This window comes from Nestor notabilis, unplaced genomic scaffold, assembly GCF_000696875.1.
Source record: "Nestor notabilis isolate BGI_N333 unplaced genomic scaffold, ASM69687v1 scaffold2641, whole genome shotgun sequence".
Classification (NCBI taxonomy): domain Eukaryota; kingdom Metazoa; phylum Chordata; class Aves; order Psittaciformes; family Psittacidae; genus Nestor; species Nestor notabilis.
The window spans coordinates 26,550-44,663 of NW_009913274.1; the positions used below are offsets into that span (position 1 = coordinate 26,550).

An 18,114-nucleotide genomic window follows, 5' to 3' on the forward strand; every position below is an offset into this window, starting at 1 on the left:
ATTTCATCAGTGCTGTAGCAAGTTATGTATATTTAACATATGGCTGATAGTGTTCTTATATGTTGAGTGTTAAATCTTGCAAGTTTTCTTAGATCATTCTTCTAAGTATTTATTTAATATGGTGAAGCCACGGTATGTTAAGAGGGAATGTTTTGTGATACTTATTATTTCTTTCTAGGTTGCCAGCCATTTTGAGGGGAGGTGTCATCGATAGATACTGGCCCACAGCTGATGGGCGCCTGGTGGAGTATGACATAGATGAAGTTGTTTATGATGAAGATTCACCCTTTCAAAATATTAAAATCCTGCATTCAAAACAGTTCGGGAATATTCTCATCCTCAGTGGGGATGTCAGTATGTATCATCTCATTTCAGGATCTTTTTTGTGAAAATGTAGCAAGTGTTGTTTTCTATCTCACTATGGGACAGTTCTCATAGATTGCTAAGGGTCATGGTTCTGATGCTGAAAGCTACATTCATAGAATCATAGAATAGTTACGGTTGGAAAGGACCTTGAGATCATCTAGTTCCAACCACCTGTATTTAGCTGCCTTGTAGGTGAGTATCATCTGATTCTGTCTCCTTCAAAATGCTCAGTTAAACTCTTAGGTTAGTGAGAAGAATAACTCAACTTTATGGGTATGTCTGTATATGTGGTACTCTCTGTGTGCCCAGCTTTGTAATTTTTAAAGTGTACTTGGGAGAAGCTACTGTTCTTTTGAGCTGGATAAGAACGCAGTTTATTAGAAAATCTAGTCATCAAGCAGGGGTATGCTTTGTAAAATCTCTCAGTACTTAAGTTGAAAAGTACTGACTGATGTAAATGAGGCATGTTGCTGTCTAGGGATAGAATACCTGATTTCAATCTAATGGCAGAGTAATTAAGAAATTTGACTATAGCTTTTTAAAATTGCCAGAAATACCTCTAACTGTTCATTTAGCTTTCTGCAAGTGTCAGGGGGGTTTCTGTGCAGATGGCATCTGGAAAGTGTTGTTACTGAATTTCATTAACAAGGTATTTTCTAGTTCAGTTAGAATTGTGTTTGAAATCACCAACTAGGTATTCCATACTTCCATACTCCATACTATGCAACATTCTAGCCAGAAACTTTTAACAGTTTCCTGTGCAGATGAAGTTGTATTTGCATGTTTTGTAGTGTTCCTCGTAGGAAGGGAAGTATGCCATTATTTATTTACGTTCCATGGGATTTAAAAACACTGCGTTGTGTCATTTAGTTACTGCGCACTTAGAAACTAAGTGCTGATTGCCAGCAAGAGTGATAGGATATGCCATGATGTGCTACTGCACAAAGCTTTGCCCTTGTAGCTCAGATGTGTTATTACAGCTTGGGAACATTATTGCCTGCTTTGGAGCTAACGAAGTGTAAGTCAACTAGAAAGCATGCTTCAGGGCCTTTCAGCAGTTACATGTTAAGTCATGCTTCTGTGCAGGGATTTACTGAGGTGCACCTAGGTTGCACTTTTTAGTTGGGGTCCAGAATGTGCTTTCAAAAATACCGTGATTTGTTTCTTGCAGTGCTAGTCTGAGGTAAAAACTCACGTGAAGTGTCAAGTGTGGACGGAAGTCTGAAATGCTGACAGTTTTGCTCTACGACTTTCTTTCTCTTGCCACACAGTACTTCCTAATGTGAGGTAGCCATTACTGGCAATATTAATCCTGTGTGGGATTCTGAGGAGGATCTCACTAGTTTTGCTAAATCACCAGCCTCCCATTACCTGGACTGTCTCTGAGAGCTGGGTTGTTTCTGTAGGTGCTATTGCTTTTGTCTTTATTATATCACCTTTGGATTAGTACCAGTTAATGAGAATTAAAGATGCAATGTTTCTGTCCAACTCTTTTCTCTTCCTTCCATTCAGATCTGGCAGAGAGTGACCTGGCATATACACAAGCCATAATGGGCAGCGGAAAGGAAGACTACACTGGGAAAGAAGTGCTAATCCTAGGAGGTGGTGATGGAGGTATACTATACGAGATAGTCAAACTGAAGCCAAAGATGGTTACTATGGTAGAGATATCCTTTGACAAATGACTGATCATTGATTTCAGTGTTTTCAGCCTGTGTTTTCTGCAGATGTCCTAGCATTGAGCACAGTTAACCGTCAGGTTCTGATTTGCATGAGGAGATAGGATTTAAAATGAAATTTCTTTTTGTCAGCTTAGAGAGACCCAGCGACTACATATTTGTACATCATTATGTAACACCTTCTTTCAAGTTCCCAGTCCATACTATAACTCTTGAATAGCAATTGACATAGAACTGGAAAGGCACATTTATGTCATCAGACTGATATTTTCTCTGGTAATAGAAGACAGGGCTGTCAAGTCTGCAGTTGCAGCTGAGTTCTGCCTTCTTGGATTCTTCTGTTTTTCTAAAGAATGCTGTAAAAAAAAAATTAATCCCTAGAAGCAAAAAAGGAACATCAGGACTTGGTGAACTGTCTTGGTGACAGAATAACTGACTCTTGCCCTGTCTTAAAAATACTGATATAAACCAGGTTTTCAACATTCTGTAGTTCACATAGTTTGTACTGTAAACCACTGTTAGCCATATGGAATGTTGATCACCCTAGGTTTTGGGATTCCCTTGTTAGAAACTAAAAAGAATTAGTTTGCAAATGTAGGTTAAAGTCTTTACTTAGTTTAGCTTTATGGGGTTTTTAAGTATATCATCATGTTGTTCACATTTCAAGCTTTCACAGTAATGGTAGCCTAAGGCACCGGAAATACTGGTTAAAAACAAAAATAAGCATTCCTAAGCCTCTAACTGAATCTGGAGGCGAATACATAAGGTTGGCTATTGCAGTATCTATACCAAGTTACACCTTATTCCTTTGAATGTCATCTTTTTGAGAATTTTTTTCTGAAGAAATAGAAACTGTTACCAGTATTATTTCTGGAATGTAGAATGCCTTAACCAGCTTCAAACATTGACCAAATGGTGATCGACGGGTGTAAAAAATACATGCGTAAAACATGCGGAGATGTCTTAGACAATCTGAATGGAGAGTGCTATCAGGTAATGTTTTGGCTTTCTTTCATTAGAAGTGATACTTCAAATACAGTTGCACCTAGCCTGGAAGCCTGCTATGGTGAAGTTTTGGGGAAAAGTCTTCTGATTTTTCTTAATTCTGGGAAAGATTTCCTCCTTTGTTATGACACTTCTAAATTTTAATAGTGGAATTTGTGTTGGAAATAAGTATTAATGTCAAAATATTATAACTCCCTTTTCAAATTCTTTAAAAAAGAATTGTATATAGCTTTTAAGGAATTTGAAATGGGAGACTGTTTATTACCATAGCTTACAAATAAAAAGGAAATAGCAGTAAGGATGCAGTGTTAAACATTGTTCCTTAAACTGATGTAAAGATAGAAAAATGTGTGTAAGTTAGTTGTCCTTTACTGTTGAGAGTATCTGGATCTGTCATACACACTTAAAGGTTATTTTTAATTTGCAGATGAAATCTCTTACCATTACACTGCTAATATATTGAAAATAAAAAATGCATGCATCCCTGCAGTTAAGGTCTTTAAGTGCTTTATCTGACAGACCCTACAAACTAGTCCAGGTGACATCTTCACAGGAAATCTTTTCTTTGTTTTCATTACTGCTCCTTAAGGTGCGCTCATACTAATTTACAGATATAAGCTAAAAATAAGGCACGCAAAAAATTAACAAAGAAGTTAACATGGTACTTTGCATGTGGCCCTTCATACAAATACCTTTTTTTTTTTTTTTTTTTTTTTTTTTTTTTGTTTGGTTTTTTTTTTTTTTTGTTGGGGGCTATTAATTGTTGTTACCATTTGGTAGATAGAACAGTGGTCACCCAGCAATCAGTGACAGAGCTAGGAAAGCCAGTCCTTTATTGCCACTCTTGTCATTGTTGTAATTCCTATAACTGTTATTCCTTTTTTATATAAGAAGTTGAAAATTGAGCCTAAAATTAAATGCATTATTTAACTTTGTACTTTCCCCCTCCTCTTAATTCCTGTGAATCTACATTTGTTCCTTTTAACTTGTTGGTGTTAGGGTATTTAGAGGACTACCTACAGTATTTCATGCTTGCAGGTTCTGATTGAAGACTGTATTCCCGTATTGAAGAGGTATGCCAAAGAAGGAAGGATGTTTGATTATGTAATTAATGATCTGACTGCTGTTCCAATCTCCACATCTCCAGAAGAAGGTTAATCTTCTAATTTATTTTCCTAAACTTTGAGGATTTTCCATGTTTCTGGCCTTTTGCTGTGTGATAGTTGGCAGCTTGCAGCAAAAACCCTCTACTCTTGCCTTATTCAATAGCAGATCTGAGAGGCAAAGAATGATAGTAACACATCTATTTGTCATGAATTTTTCTTGAATGTTAGGAAAAAATTAGCAAGTGACTAGGACTTTTTTAAGCTCATGTATAATAATATGAACTCATGTAACTCTTGGGAAAGTATTTGGGAAGTTCATGCTCCAGTAAATTTGGAAGCATCTGGAAAATTACTGTGAAGAAAACCATGTACTTCTGCCGTCATTGCTGTTGTGTATAGGTTGTGGGGGGGGGTTATTGATTTTAAGTGTTGTTTTGGTTTTTTTTTTTTTTAAGTTACAGAATAGCTACTTTTTAAACAGTAGATAGGTTGCAAGTCTTGAATATGTAATAGGGAACAAGCCAGTAATGTGCTGCTCTGTTTTAAATATACTCTTGCAGATTCCACATGGGAATTTCTGCGGTTGATTCTTGACCTCTCAATGAAGGTCCTGAAACAAGATGGAAAATACTTCACACAGGTATGAACCTGGATGTAGTACATACACAGCAATACTTTCTTACAATCTGCGTTTTTCAGGTATATATAAAAAAAGCTACTAGCTGGCTTGCTACTTCTAGCCACTCATTAGGGATTATTGCATGAAATTTGGACTTTGTCTGACTGACTTGTCTTCTCACCATTTCAGCTGAATTTGCAGCACTTACGGCTTTGAATTGAAAAGCATAATTTCAAGAAGCGGCTAGGCATACTACAGAATATTTTAGCTGTAAGCAAATCTTGGAAAAGGAGGATAGATGTACTTTATGAACAGCTACATGGGTTTTAAGCTAATGTCTCTGGTTGTAGAGTGTAAGACATGAAAATTTGTTAGCCATAAAGGTGTAAGAATTTGAAATAGGTGCAATGGGATGAGAAAATTAGTCATTTGGGAGTAAGTACTCTCTTTTTGCTTGCTGTCCACTCCTAATGCAAGTCACTGGTTTGGCTTCTGCAAAACAGATTTTGAACATTTGAATGGTTGTTACAACACTTGACATTTTGTGAAGTATTTTATATAGTCATAAATAAGATTTTGTCCTTGTCATATTTGTAACATACACAGTGAGACTAGCTGACTTTATTAGAACATACGTAAACGTATGTCTGTAGAACAGTGTCTGTCAGACTTTGCAGAAGGACTCTTTTTCTGGGAAGAAGCTTGTGCTGAAACCTGGAGTGATGGCTGTGGTGCAGCCAGGGTACAGGGAGGTTGTTCAATCTCAGCTTTTAAACCAGCAGAGGTTCAGACTGGTGCAGCTCTGCTGCCTGTCCTGTCCTGGTGGGAAGACATGACTCAACTCATCAGCATCTCTGCTTGCACAGGAAGAAGGGGTAGCAGTAGAACTGGCCTTGGCTGGTTTAAGCCATTCTGAAACTGTGCACTATCAGTTTCACAGTCCCAAAGCAACAAGGTGGAACATGGCAGGATGGAAAAGAAACAGTATTAAAATTGAAGTGGCATGAATTTGGAGTTGTGGCTAACTGGTAGCCAGTGAAAGGGCTGGAGTACAAAAGGTAGTGCGCTCTGGCTCCTTTGTCTTCCTGAGGGTGCTGAAAAGGCAAAATTAATATAGGGGCAAACAGATAGAAGTTTTTTATATATCTACTGATACACTATCCAGCCCATTTGGTTATTGTAGCTGCTTCCCAGTTGGACCTGATTTGAAAACAAAAACAAAGAGAAAAACCCTCAGAAAACTCATGAGTCTGATAACAAGAAAAACAAACTTTTGGGGGTGCTTTAAATAAAAGAAGTTATAGACAGCTGATTTTAAGTTTTTCATTAAACTAGTTGAAACTGAATATCCAGAGGGTTGGGTTAAACAGAAGTTGAAACATGACTGCTACAGACTTTAATAGTTGAGTTTAGTCACACACTGGGAACTCATAAATGGTTTTGAATTCTCTGATGTGTTACATGGCAGGGGTTTTTACCTCTGTGTGTTAAGACTGGAAATTTAAGTTACTTTTGTTCCAACTGTCCTGTCCCTCCCCCCCAGCTTTCTTGAAGTGTAAAATATATTAAATGTCATCAAGGAAAACAACTGGGGAAATGTCCACCTGTTTGTTAGAGCCTGACCTTTGTGGTGATGGGGAAATGTCTCACAGGAGAGAAGCTGCAAAAGAGTTCTGCTGGTTGCTGCCAAGTAGCTACAGTTGCTGCTTCTGCCTTGGCATTATGTTGTGTAGATACTTGAAACTTGTGTAGTTTGTAGCCTGTCCTCTGATAGTTGTGCTTGCGGGGTTGCCTTGTGCATCATGTGAGAATGTAATTTATTTCAGTGCTCAAGAAATGCTTTACCCAAAAGTGGATTTCTGTTCACAGAATGCCAGCCTTTCACATGCTGTATGGCTGCCTGAGATTCTAAATGCTACTTCTGGGGAAAAATAAATGAAAATGCTCTTTGCCTCTTCTTTTGAGCTCTGCACAAGTTTTGGAAAATGTTCTCTTTAGCACATGAATTGACAGCAGGCAGGGTTTAGAGCTGTGTAACTCTAGATGGATATAATTTATCTGAGATTGTAAAAATAATTATTTTTTTGGTATGTTACTCTGACAAGGCTGGTTGTTCCTTGTTCCCTCGGGATGCCATAGTGAACCTCTAAGCAGTCTCTGAATGCTAATGCAGAATATTCTTTCACCACTAGGTGGAGACTGGTAACTAATATTGACCGGCAGTTTAATATAGAGAGATTCTGCCTGTGAAAGGTTTCTCAGACTCTTTGTTCGTATTCCTACGGGATGCAAGAACATATGTCGCCAATTTTAGGATGAAGGAGGGACTTTTTACTTGTTTCACCATTGGAAAGATAGAAAGGGCAGTTTTATGGATCTCATTCTTTGCTGCTATGAGTCTGTGCTTAGGTATATTGGGACGGGGGGGGAGGGAGGGGTGGTCAGTGTTACCTTCTCCAAGGGGAGGCAGTTACAGGTTCCCAACCATCACAGTGGGAAGAAAAGTGGGAGTCAGTGAGGATGTAAGAACTTGATGTATCCCAAAGTCCTATTTCAACTCTGTCGGACTTGTTTCTGAATACATTAAGTGTTGGACCTTCTAAAAGCCAGTATGAACTTTAGATTGCCCAAGTGATTTTTTTTAAACTTTAGTAGAGCGTGTGTAATCTTAGATACTGGTGTGATACGTTTGTGGCTTTTTGCTGAACCATCACAGTTCTGCACCTTCAAAGTAGAACATGAGGATTGTCCCAACAGCTGTGAAACTATGCTTTATAAGCTGCAGAGTCCAATGGTAATGTTGTCCCTGTCACTGGATTATGTGTAGCTAGGAAAATGCCTTTTTCTATGCTAAGTTTGTGCTCTGCTGATCTAATCCTTTGAGGTTGAGCAGGCTATCATTTTTAGCCTGTTTATGAAATGGAACCTTTAAAAATACTTCTGAACAGGAATTTGCTCCTTCCTAGTCTGGGTCATCCAACCCAGGCAGGCTAGAAACAGTCTCAGACCACTCATGGGTTTGGGTTCCAGTAAACAGCACTAACCACTGGTGCAAGAGATCAGATGTCTCCCACAGGCACATGCGGCCCTTCACCAAGCTGTCACTTCCTGGCTGCCCTCTAATACAGCATGGCCCTGCCCTCTGAATGTCCAGACCACTCTGATGTTGCTCCATCGTTACACTCCCATTTTTGGCTGCTGCGTGGGTTTTCTAATTAGCACTTACTTCCTAAGAGGGAGCAGGGTTCTCCTTGACTGCAGTGTAGAAGAAGAATAGAAGAATGGATACAGGTCCCTGTGAGAGCTCTTGGCAGTTTGGGACTCTAAGGGACAAACTTTTCATTTCCTTGTGTTACTGAGAGTTTAGTTTTAAATTGACTGATCATATAAACAAGGTCTTATAAGTACAGACTGACAAATCTCAAAATTTAAAACTACCTCAGATACTTCTGTGAGAGAGACATGCTTGTTAAGGAGGGAAAAAAAGAAGAAATTCAGCATTCCCCTATTTCTTATCTGTCAAGATGCTTGACATGGAACAAAGATTAAGGGGAGGCAGGCAGAGGAGTTTGGTAGGGGTTTTGTGTATGTTGAAAATTGACTGAACAGTGTGGGAGAAAAAAGTCTGATTTTGCTTATTTCCCTTTGAAAAAGTGGTGAGTCATTAGTTTTAAACCTTACTAAACACTAATCAATATTAGTTACTGTTTGAGTATACAGTGGCTGTTTAGAACAAAACACATATTGTTTGAGAGGTGTGATCCTTCCCTCTGCTCTTGTGAGACCCTACCTGGAGTACTGCATCCAGCTTTCAGGGCCCCCAATGCAAGAGGGATGTGGAGCTGCTCAAGCAAGTCCAGAAGAGAGCCATGAAGGTAAGAGGGCTGGAGCACCTCTTCTATGAAGACAGGCTGAGAAGAGTTGGGCTTGTTCAGCCTGGATAAGAGAAGGCTTCAGGGACACCTTATAGCAGCTTTCCAGTACCTAAAGGGGCCTAGAAGAAATTTGGAGAGGGACTTTTTACATGGGCATGTAGTGGCAAGTTAGGGGGAATGGCTGTAAACTGAAAGAGGGTAAGTTCAGATTGGATACTAGGAAGAAATTCTTCCATGTGAGAGTGGTGAGACACTGGCACAGGCTGCCCTGAGAAGCTGTGGCTGCCCCATGCATGGCAGTGTTCAAAGCCAGGTTGGACAGGGCTTTGGGCAACCTGGTGTAGTGGAAGGTGTCCCTGCCCATGGCAGGGGGGTTGGAACTAGATGATCTTCAAGGTCCCTTCCAACCCAAACCATTCTGTGATTCTATTGCTCTATCACATGGCTATTTTCATGAGGTGGGAGGCGTTAAAATAAACATTGGTTATGTGACTGATCACTGTGTTGCATTCTGGGCTTGGTTCCCTGTGTCATATTTCAGTGATACAAGAACATCTGTGTGTGATTGACATGGTTATCAACACTGTAGGTACGTTTAGGTAAAATCTTGATTTGGAGTTTGGGGAGTTATGTGTTTGAAAAGTAAAAATTGCTTATTGGCATGTTCATTGTTCCAGTAATTAGTTTTCCACTCTACAGTGATTTGTCTGTTGCTGGAAATAGGAAAAAGGCTGAAACACTGAAGTGATAGGCTGGGAAACTGTAGATACTTTTATCTCATTGTGTATCCCATTAAACTTCCTCTGTAATAGTGGTATGCACCATAAATTACCTAGCAGTGTTTTCTATTTATGACTCAAATTACACACACAGGTTGTTTTTTAGTTTTCTTTTGCATTCAGTCTGATGTTGAAACAAAATTATATGTTTGGTAAAGGGCGGCTGAACCAAATAACTGCTATAGTCCCCTGGATAATAACAGGTTACTAAACAAGTACTACAGCAGTCTGTGCATTGTGTTTTGTGCAGTTGTGCTCAGTTAGTGTTCATCTCTTACCTTCTTACAAACCACTTTTGTTTCTGATACCCAAACCCAACTGTGATATATTAAATATAAAGCATACCATCTTCCTTTAACAAATAAACAAGTACACCTTTGAAATGTGACCAAAATGATAATCAAAGGCATGTTCTATGCAAGTTCTTTTGAGAGAGAGCTTTCAAGGATATGATTTGTTTTAAAAGATGCTGTGTATAGGAGTTTTCCACTTGTGAAAACTTGAGGACAACGCAAAAAATTCAAAAACAATAATAAAGTCTCTTCTCACTTCCTCTAGAAATAGAAATGCAATGTGGGGAAAAAAATCCTACTGATAAGCTGGGGAAAAATAGTTTAAATACTGAAGTCAAAATGTGTATTATACACTTTGTTTCTAGTTATCATCTGATGTTACATGAAAGAAAGTGTAGATGGAGCTGTTTAGACATACTGATTTCAAATGTCTCTACATGTTGTACATTCTTTTTAAGAGCACAGGTAGTATTTGTTGGCCAGACTCATCTTAGTTCCTTGCTTTGTGAAAATTAACTTTCAGTTGTGTGCGCTTAATTATTTTAAGGCTATTTTTAAAAACCTGAGAGCACCGAAAAGCAGAAGTTAAACAGTAAAACGCAGCTTTCTTAAAGACCCTTCTCTTGGAGCTGAAGGCTTCGTGCAGCGTGTTAGCAGAGCAGTGCACGTATGTGAAACATAGGTACTGCAGACATTTTGGAAGTGTTAAATAAATCCTTTGTTCCTTTGGTCCTATGGGACTTTCATTTCAAGTCAGAAGTCTTAACAGGTCAACAGAGAGCTTATGGATCAGGGTCAAAGGAAGAACAGCAATGGGGGACACTACTGTGGGGATCTGTTACAGCCAACCATATCCTGGGCCGCATCAAAAGAAGCGTGACCAGCAGGTCAAAGGAGGTGATCCTGCCCCTATACTCTGCTCTTGTGAGGCCTCACTTGGAGTATTGTGTCCAGTTCTGGTGTCCTCAACATAAAAAGGACATGGAGCTGTTGGAGCAAGTCCAGAGGAGGGCCATGAGGATGATAAGAGGGCTGGAGCACCTCCCGTGTGAAGACAGGCTGAGAAAGTTGGGGCTGTTCGGCCTGGAGAAGAGAAGGCTGCGTGGAGACCTCATAGCAGCCTTCCTGTACCTGAAGGGGGCCTACAGGGATGCTGGGGAGGGACTCTTCGTTAGGGACTATAGTGGTAGGACAAGGGGTAATGGCTTCAAACTTAAACAGGGGAAGTTTAGATTAGGTATAAGGAAGAAGTTTTTTACTGGGAGGGTGGTGATGCACTGGAATGGGTTGCCCAAGGAAGTTGTGAATGCTACAACCCTGGTGGTGTTCAAGACCAGGCTGGACAGAGCCTTGGGTGACATAGTTTAGTGTGTGGTGTCCCTGCTCATGGCAGGGGGTTGGAACTAGATGATCTTAAGGTCCTTTCCAACCCTAACTATTCTATGATTCTTTGAGTTGTGAATATTGAATAAGCTGTGACTGTAAGAGAGCTATAGTTTTTAATTGGCTCCAGCTCCTTTTTCTTAGTTGAACCTTATGCATTCTTTCACAGTCAGATGCCAGTTACACACTTCATCTAAGGGCAGGAAGGGACAAGAAACCTCACTCAGTAAATGGAGGGGGAGGGCACACAATAACAACAAAAGCCCCAACTTCTATGTGTGTGCATGCGCAAACATTTCCAGAAGTCATTCGGTGCAGAGAGAAGACCCTGCTGTTCCATGGGTTGAGTCTGTTGCTTTAGGCTTTGTGTTCTTGTCTCTCTTGCAGAGTTCAGGGCTTGTAGAGATCAGAAGCAGTACTCCGCTCGGAAGTGCTTATGCTAGAAGGCTTTTGGCTTGTCCTGTCACGAACAGAAAGAGTCATCTAGAGACCAAGAAGTTGGCTGTATTAGTAAATGACTATTTCTTCCTCTTTTTTTTTTTTTGTTTTTTGTTTTAACTAGACTTCTTTTGGTCTTATGCATATCCTCATATCACGACTAATGTTCTTGTCATCTGAGACAAATAGCAAACTTTTGTGCCTTGGGTCTCTTGCCATCATTTTGTGGGACACTGACTTGTCTACTAGGTTACTAAGAACTGTGTTCCCTGTTTTTGTCTTCTGTGGTAAACGTTGTTCCTCCACTAGAAGTGGTTAAAATGTGTGGGAAAGCTAAGGATTTTGAAGCTGAAAGTAATTAGAGAAATGCTAGTTAATGCTTCTGTTTCTACTGATAAGAAATCAGAAAAAGAAAGTAGGCTTTGTGACAGGTCAAGGAAAAAGGCATTTATACTACAAGCTAGTAAACCCAACCATTACAGAAGAATGGGGATGCATGTCTCCTGAAGATGTCTCATCCTGCCTCACATATGACTGGATATGTACATGCTGTGTGGATTCATCATCGTCACAAAACTTGCTGTTCATGTGTAGTGTGCAGCATGGTTGGGAATTGTGTTTGGGGCCCATAGGTTGAGCTGAAGGTTCCTTGTGAAAGTGGTGGAGGTAGAAGACCACAATTCATCTGGCTGTCAGTGTGCCAAGGATCACTGACATTTTGTTGCCCATGAGCAGAATCCCAGAATGTCTTGTCTTGGTACTGTGCCACAACAAAAGTATATTCATATTTGGTGGGTCTTTGCTCAGTGTCTAGTACGTAGAAAACAACACCTGAGTAATTTGTAGACCATGCAGTGGTGACTATTTTCATCTTTATTTTAATATTTTAAGTTAATGTCCAAATAACTTGTAAAGTATCAGCTAGCCTACTCAGTTATGTAGGCAAGAAACTTGACAGGAAGCTTTTTAGTTAAAAACTTGCTTGGGTAGTGTGTTCAGTTTGGCATTCTGTGGGCTCACTGTTACCACTAAATCTTCAAACCCATTATGGATAGCCACTTTCTAATTAAAGCTTTCTCTGTATGGGCATCCCAGGTGTATGTTGCAATAACTGATACCACTAAATCTTCAAACCCATTATGGATAGCCACTTTCTAATTAAAGCTTTCTCTGTATGGGCATCCCAGGTGTATGTTGCAATAACTCTTCTGCTTGTTAATACTTAGCTTTGGATAAAGTTGTGCTTGTAATTAGGAGGAGGTTTGGGTTTTGTTTGGTGGGGGGATTAATTTCTCACCATTTGTAATCCTTGAGATTTGTTTGCATTCCAAGAATGATTCATTTGGGTAATAATTTGTCTGGGAGTGTTATGAATTCAATGTGTCTTGTATTTCATAGTTGCACTGTTAGAGAAAAATAAGCACTGATTTCTATTTTGTTCAGAAAAAGATAGTAATATTTTTAAATGAGCTAACAAGGGTCTGATAAAAAAGTATCATAGGAATCAATTCCTTTTCAGAAGCATGATACACTCAAGACAATGTACCCTGCAGCCACAGAACTTCTGTATAATCTGATTGATTTTGTCATATTGCTTTGTGGAAGAATCTGTTTAAAATGAATAGGTTGTAGTGTTTTTTATAGTGCATTTAAATGCTGTAAGAACCACACAATGTTAAATAATTGAGAAAATCTGGATGTTGTAATACTGTTTACTGATATATTTAAGCAATCATAAAGAAAATGGTTGTTGAGTAGATGTTATAGGTAAACAACACATGGTGGTCTGTTTTAACTAGAGTCTGTAATGTAATGGTTGCTTCTGCTAATGAGAAGATAGATAATCTCCCCCTATACTTACCCTTTCTTGAAAAGATACAAATTGTTGTTTGCTGTAGGCAGAATGAAGACAAGCTGTTCAGAATTTGCCTTGTAAATATTAAGAACAGCATGTATCTGGTTTTGAAGTTTGTGGGAGCCTTACATTAATGTCAAAATGTATATATTCAATTGCAATTTTGCTTATTTGTTTGATTGTAACTGGGACTTTTCTCTTTTTCTTTTTTTTTTTTTTTTTTTTTTTCCTTCAGGGAAACTGTATCAATCTGACTGATGCCTTGACTCTGTATGAAGAACAGCTTAGCAGGCTTTATTGTCCTGTGGAGTTTTCAAAAGAAACTGTGTGTGTTCCCTCGTACATGGAATTGTATCCTTACAAACTGAAAAAGAGTGGAGAGAGTGTGTATTAATAAATCAAACAAGCCTAAATTGCTTGTAGGTAATGAACTTGAGTGCAAGAAGGCAGTTGTAATTTAAGCACTATTAATGTTCTTTTCATAGTAAATGAACTAATGTGGTTTTATTTTGAGGATAATTGCAGGAATTGTTTTTATAAAGGTGCCATAAATTCACAGCTTGTGAAATGAGCAGCACCTTTGAAGATCAGGTTATGTTTTTGTTAATGTTTTTGAGTGTTCCGAGTGTTCCAAGTGTATTATTTATGTGATGTAGGATAAACTGTAGGATGAGGGTAATACTGCCTGGGAGTTCTAGCAAGGCTATTTTCCTCCCATCTGCCCCCAAAACCCACCCAGACAAATTTAATACATGCTTAACTAGCATGACCTAGGTCTTTAAATGTTCTTGGATCTATTGAACATACATATAGCTCAGTCTGAATATTTTTAATGGAAGAAAAAGAAAGTGATTCTTAACAATCATTACTAGTTAGCATTACTGAAAATCTGTGGGTGGCAGGCAAGTTATACAAGGAGCTGGAAGTTTCAGCTTCAAGGCATTGGCTCTAGAGGGGCATTTTGATCTCCTATACAGTGGTTCTGGTGGCTGTATTTGCCTCAAGTGTTTGTGTGATCTCCCAGGAAATGTTTCTGCAGGGTAATGCCTTCTGTGACTGTCCCTTTCTTGACAGGAGAGATCTTTCCAGGATCTGCTTATTCATAATGCATTACGTATGTGAAATTGCCACAGCCTTTCTTCTATTTTGTGTGTTCATTTTGCCTTCTCTGTCTCCAATCTTGATACTGTTTACTGTGTAGCCTGCTGTTCTGGACTCCATACTGACTGTAGCAAGCTCCTCCTGTTTCTCATTATTGTCAGCTCTCCAGTGAGATTCAGATTTGATCTTAACATTTTTAAGACAAAAATGGAAGAATGAAAGAGGATGTGAAGATATTTACCCTTGTAGCTTACAGTTTCGGAGAAACTGGTTATTTTTGCCTTTGCAACTGCCAGACTTTTATGCAACATGTATGTGATTTGAAGTATGCATCCTCAGAAAGACTTCTAAATACTTACTGCATTTTTTTTACTTGGAAGTATGCAAAATGTTTCTAAATTAATGAAGTAGAAATGCTAATTTCTTTTTTTTTTAATAGATGTTTTTAGTAAGTGAACAGTTACAAAATATTTTTAGCAATAGATGTGTTAAAACTGGCCACTAAAGTATAACAGCACTTGAATAGTTCTTGTGGAAATGGGGCAAACTTTATTAGTTTGCTTTTTCTGGATGAATTAACAATGCTATAGTGGTATACATACAGGAATCTTAAAGGAGAAGTCATCTTGATGACTTCAGAATAGCCCAGAGTATGTACTCTAACTTAATTTGGCCTTGGACTTCTGATAGCCTTTTAGTGCATTTCAGGTACAGGTTAACGCTTTTCTTGAAACTTACATACTCAGGAATCTTTATCTGAATGGAAGTTTATACCTAAATGGTGTTTCTTAGATGACTGAAAGATGTGATGGTTTATAGAATTGTGACAGGTAGTTAAAAATGAGGGGTTTATTTCTGTCTGAAGAGTGTGACGCATCTGTGGCGTTCGTTTAAGTGCCTGAAATCTCTTGAGCCATTTGAACAAATCTTTTCACTTATGCAAATGTTCGTTTCTGTAGCCTGACCAGAAGTTATCTGCATGGGTACCTGACTGTAGCCAAAGTACTAAGCTGGCTTATCACTTTTTATTGTTAATTGTTTTGCCTACTTGAAGAATTGTTATTGTGTGTAATTGTTACTTGAAATTCTGGTGTTTACCAGTGTTGCTGTGGGAGTCATCTGAAATTCAAGTAGCTGTTGACATGAGTTAGCTCTATTTCAAGGAAAGCATATGTGTCTCTGAAGTCTCCACCAAGACTTTATGATGATCATGGAGGCTCCCATCTGGAGCATGTGTGACCTCACTGTGTAAACAAAAGAATGTGTATCTCTGATTTTTACAAAGTTATAAATCCCAGAAATCTGTGCCTTACTCTGCAGCTGTTGCTGTACCTCTTAGAAATCTAAGTTCTATTAATGTCTCATCCTCTCATCTGCTTCTCCGGAAGCAGGTAGAATTATATAGCTCTGACTGCTCTCATATGCTCAACATGGCAAGAGCTCTTGTTGTCTGTCCTGTGAGAAGTACTTCAGAGAACTGTGGTTCGAGTGTAGTGTATGACTCTGCTGAAGTTGGGTCTGTCTCCCCACAGAGGAGCAGCAAAAAAAGCTCTGACACAGCTGCTAGTTGCTCTGTATTTGCTGCTAGCTCAGTCTGGACAACATAAAGGTCTGCTTTCTGAAAATTGTTTAGGTACCAAAGGCAAACACTGCAGAAGCTTTTCGAGAAAAGCCTAGGCAAAATTTAGAGGCATCTATTAAGTAAGTGTTCAACAGAACCCCTGTGGAGGCAATTAAGAGACAGTAGAAATAAGGTAGCTGGATGTCTCTTTCTGTGCTACTTCATGATTGAGAAGATGAGCAAGAGAGATCCCAACTGGGTAAACTCCTGATCAAAGTTTTGATCTCTCTTCCCAAAGTATTTTTATGGTTTGTTGAGTGATTGCAATGCACAAAAATGCACCACCTGAAAGTCTGCAGCAGGAGTTAGAAATCATGGGTTTGCAAAGGATTTCAGTTGCAGTGCAAACAGAATGCTCTTTTGAACCTCTGAGTCAAAAATAGGATCCTGGGAGATTTCCTTTTAGAGATTTTTACCTAACTCATCTTTATGAGGTACCAGAAGTTTTCAGAATTGAAATGTAAGTGAAAAAAACTACTTCCTTTTTAACTGTGTACTATGAACTTTGGGTTGTTACATTTTGGTTGGTTTTTTTTCCTTAACTTCTTATTTTCTCCAGATGGGTATTCTACACTATTTGGAAGAAACAAACGGACATCTGAACATCAAGCTTATTTGAGATTATGCTAAATGTACATGCTGCATGGAGCATATAGGCCTGCCACGTGCTGCATATTGTCATCTTGAACCTTTAAATTATATGCTGTAGATGATCCTGAAACTTAGTCATGCTATTGATTGTGAATTCTTTAAATGTTTTTATTATTATTTTAATTTAAAAGCAAATGGAAAATGTATATTTTGATGAGCTAGGGTGTTATTTTTGAAAGTCAACTTAAAGATGAATAAGCAGCAAAACTATGTAGCTGCTGAATGCACTGAACCTTTAGAATGTGATCCTTTTTATTTTTTCTTTTTGTAGATCTTCACAAACTGATAGATTAAAAAAGACATCTTTAGCATTTCATCCCTGAAGGGTGGTCCATGGAGTTTGTTGGTTTTGGGTTATTTTTGTTTTTCCACCAGATTTTTATCTATGGTGCTTTTTTAGGATGGAAGGAGTTTTTGATTTTTTTAAAAAATGAACATTGCAGTGCTTCCATGCAGAGAAGGGCATAACTAACTAAAAAAAGAAAAAAATCTTCTGAAAGAATACTCCAAATCCTTCATTGCAAAGGAATAAAACTAGTCTTTAATTTTGTTTATTCACTCTAGTTTCATTTGCTGTAATCTCTTCTGCAGAAGAATCTTTGACCTTTCACCTCTGGAATTCCTTAGCTGCTGCCATATTGATAATTTAGATTTTCCTATGGATTTAACAGTAGGTTATAGAGGCACTTTGAACTCTGTCAGCATGAAAATTAAATCTGGTTTTCCATCCCACCACACACAACACAAGGAATTGAGTGTAATGAGGTTCTTGTGGGCATATGCTCCTCAACCTTATGGGAACCACTAGGTTTTTGAAGAAAAAAAGGTTGCTTTAGAAGGCAAAGAAATGTGGGTACGATCTAGATTCATGTGCATCAGTACTGAACGTTTTGAGGCAAGTATGTGTACTTCAGTAGGGTAAGTCCTGGTTGTATTGTCACAGGTTGACAATGTTGTGTGGGGCTGTTGCTGAATTAGGTCCACTTGCAGTATAAAAATCAGTGGAAGCTGGGTTGCATTATAGTTTTGTTCTGAAAGATAAGGCATTTTTGTCTATTTCTCATGTTGTCTGAAAAGTTATATTTTTGTAAGAATGTCCGATGTATTGACTAAACCTTTGCTTTCAATGTTTAAAAGATCACACTTGAAGGGAGGTAGGAAGGATTATAACCATTCTGTGCATTTCTGTACATTTCCAAGATAGAATAAAAAGTGCACTATTTCCCTAAACACTTTAATCTTGGGCCATAATGATTTTTTTTCCTTTAACACCTACTATCAACGTTTTCTTAGTTTTGTTGGAGGAGTTGATATCACCCTCCCCAAGATACTATTAATGAAAA

General features: G+C 38.5%; 1 protein-coding gene across 1 annotated transcript in view; it reads left to right on the forward strand.

Moving 5' to 3' along the window:
- Window positions 1-17,258, forward strand: part of SMS (spermine synthase) — a 32,098-nt gene extending 14,840 nt beyond the window's left edge. Inside the window, exons 4-10 of the mRNA XM_010023126.1 lie at window positions 179-354; window positions 1,879-2,033; window positions 2,949-3,038; window positions 4,089-4,203; window positions 4,717-4,796; window positions 13,634-13,749; window positions 16,680-17,258. Coding sequence (XP_010021428.1) covers window positions 179-354; window positions 1,879-2,033; window positions 2,949-3,038; window positions 4,089-4,203; window positions 4,717-4,796; window positions 13,634-13,749; window positions 16,680-16,722 — 775 coding nt within the window. The 3' untranslated portion in view covers window positions 16,723-17,258. The remainder of the gene's footprint in view (window positions 1-178; window positions 355-1,878; window positions 2,034-2,948; window positions 3,039-4,088; window positions 4,204-4,716; window positions 4,797-13,633; window positions 13,750-16,679) is intronic.
- The last annotated feature ends 856 nt before the right edge of the window (window positions 17,259-18,114 follow it).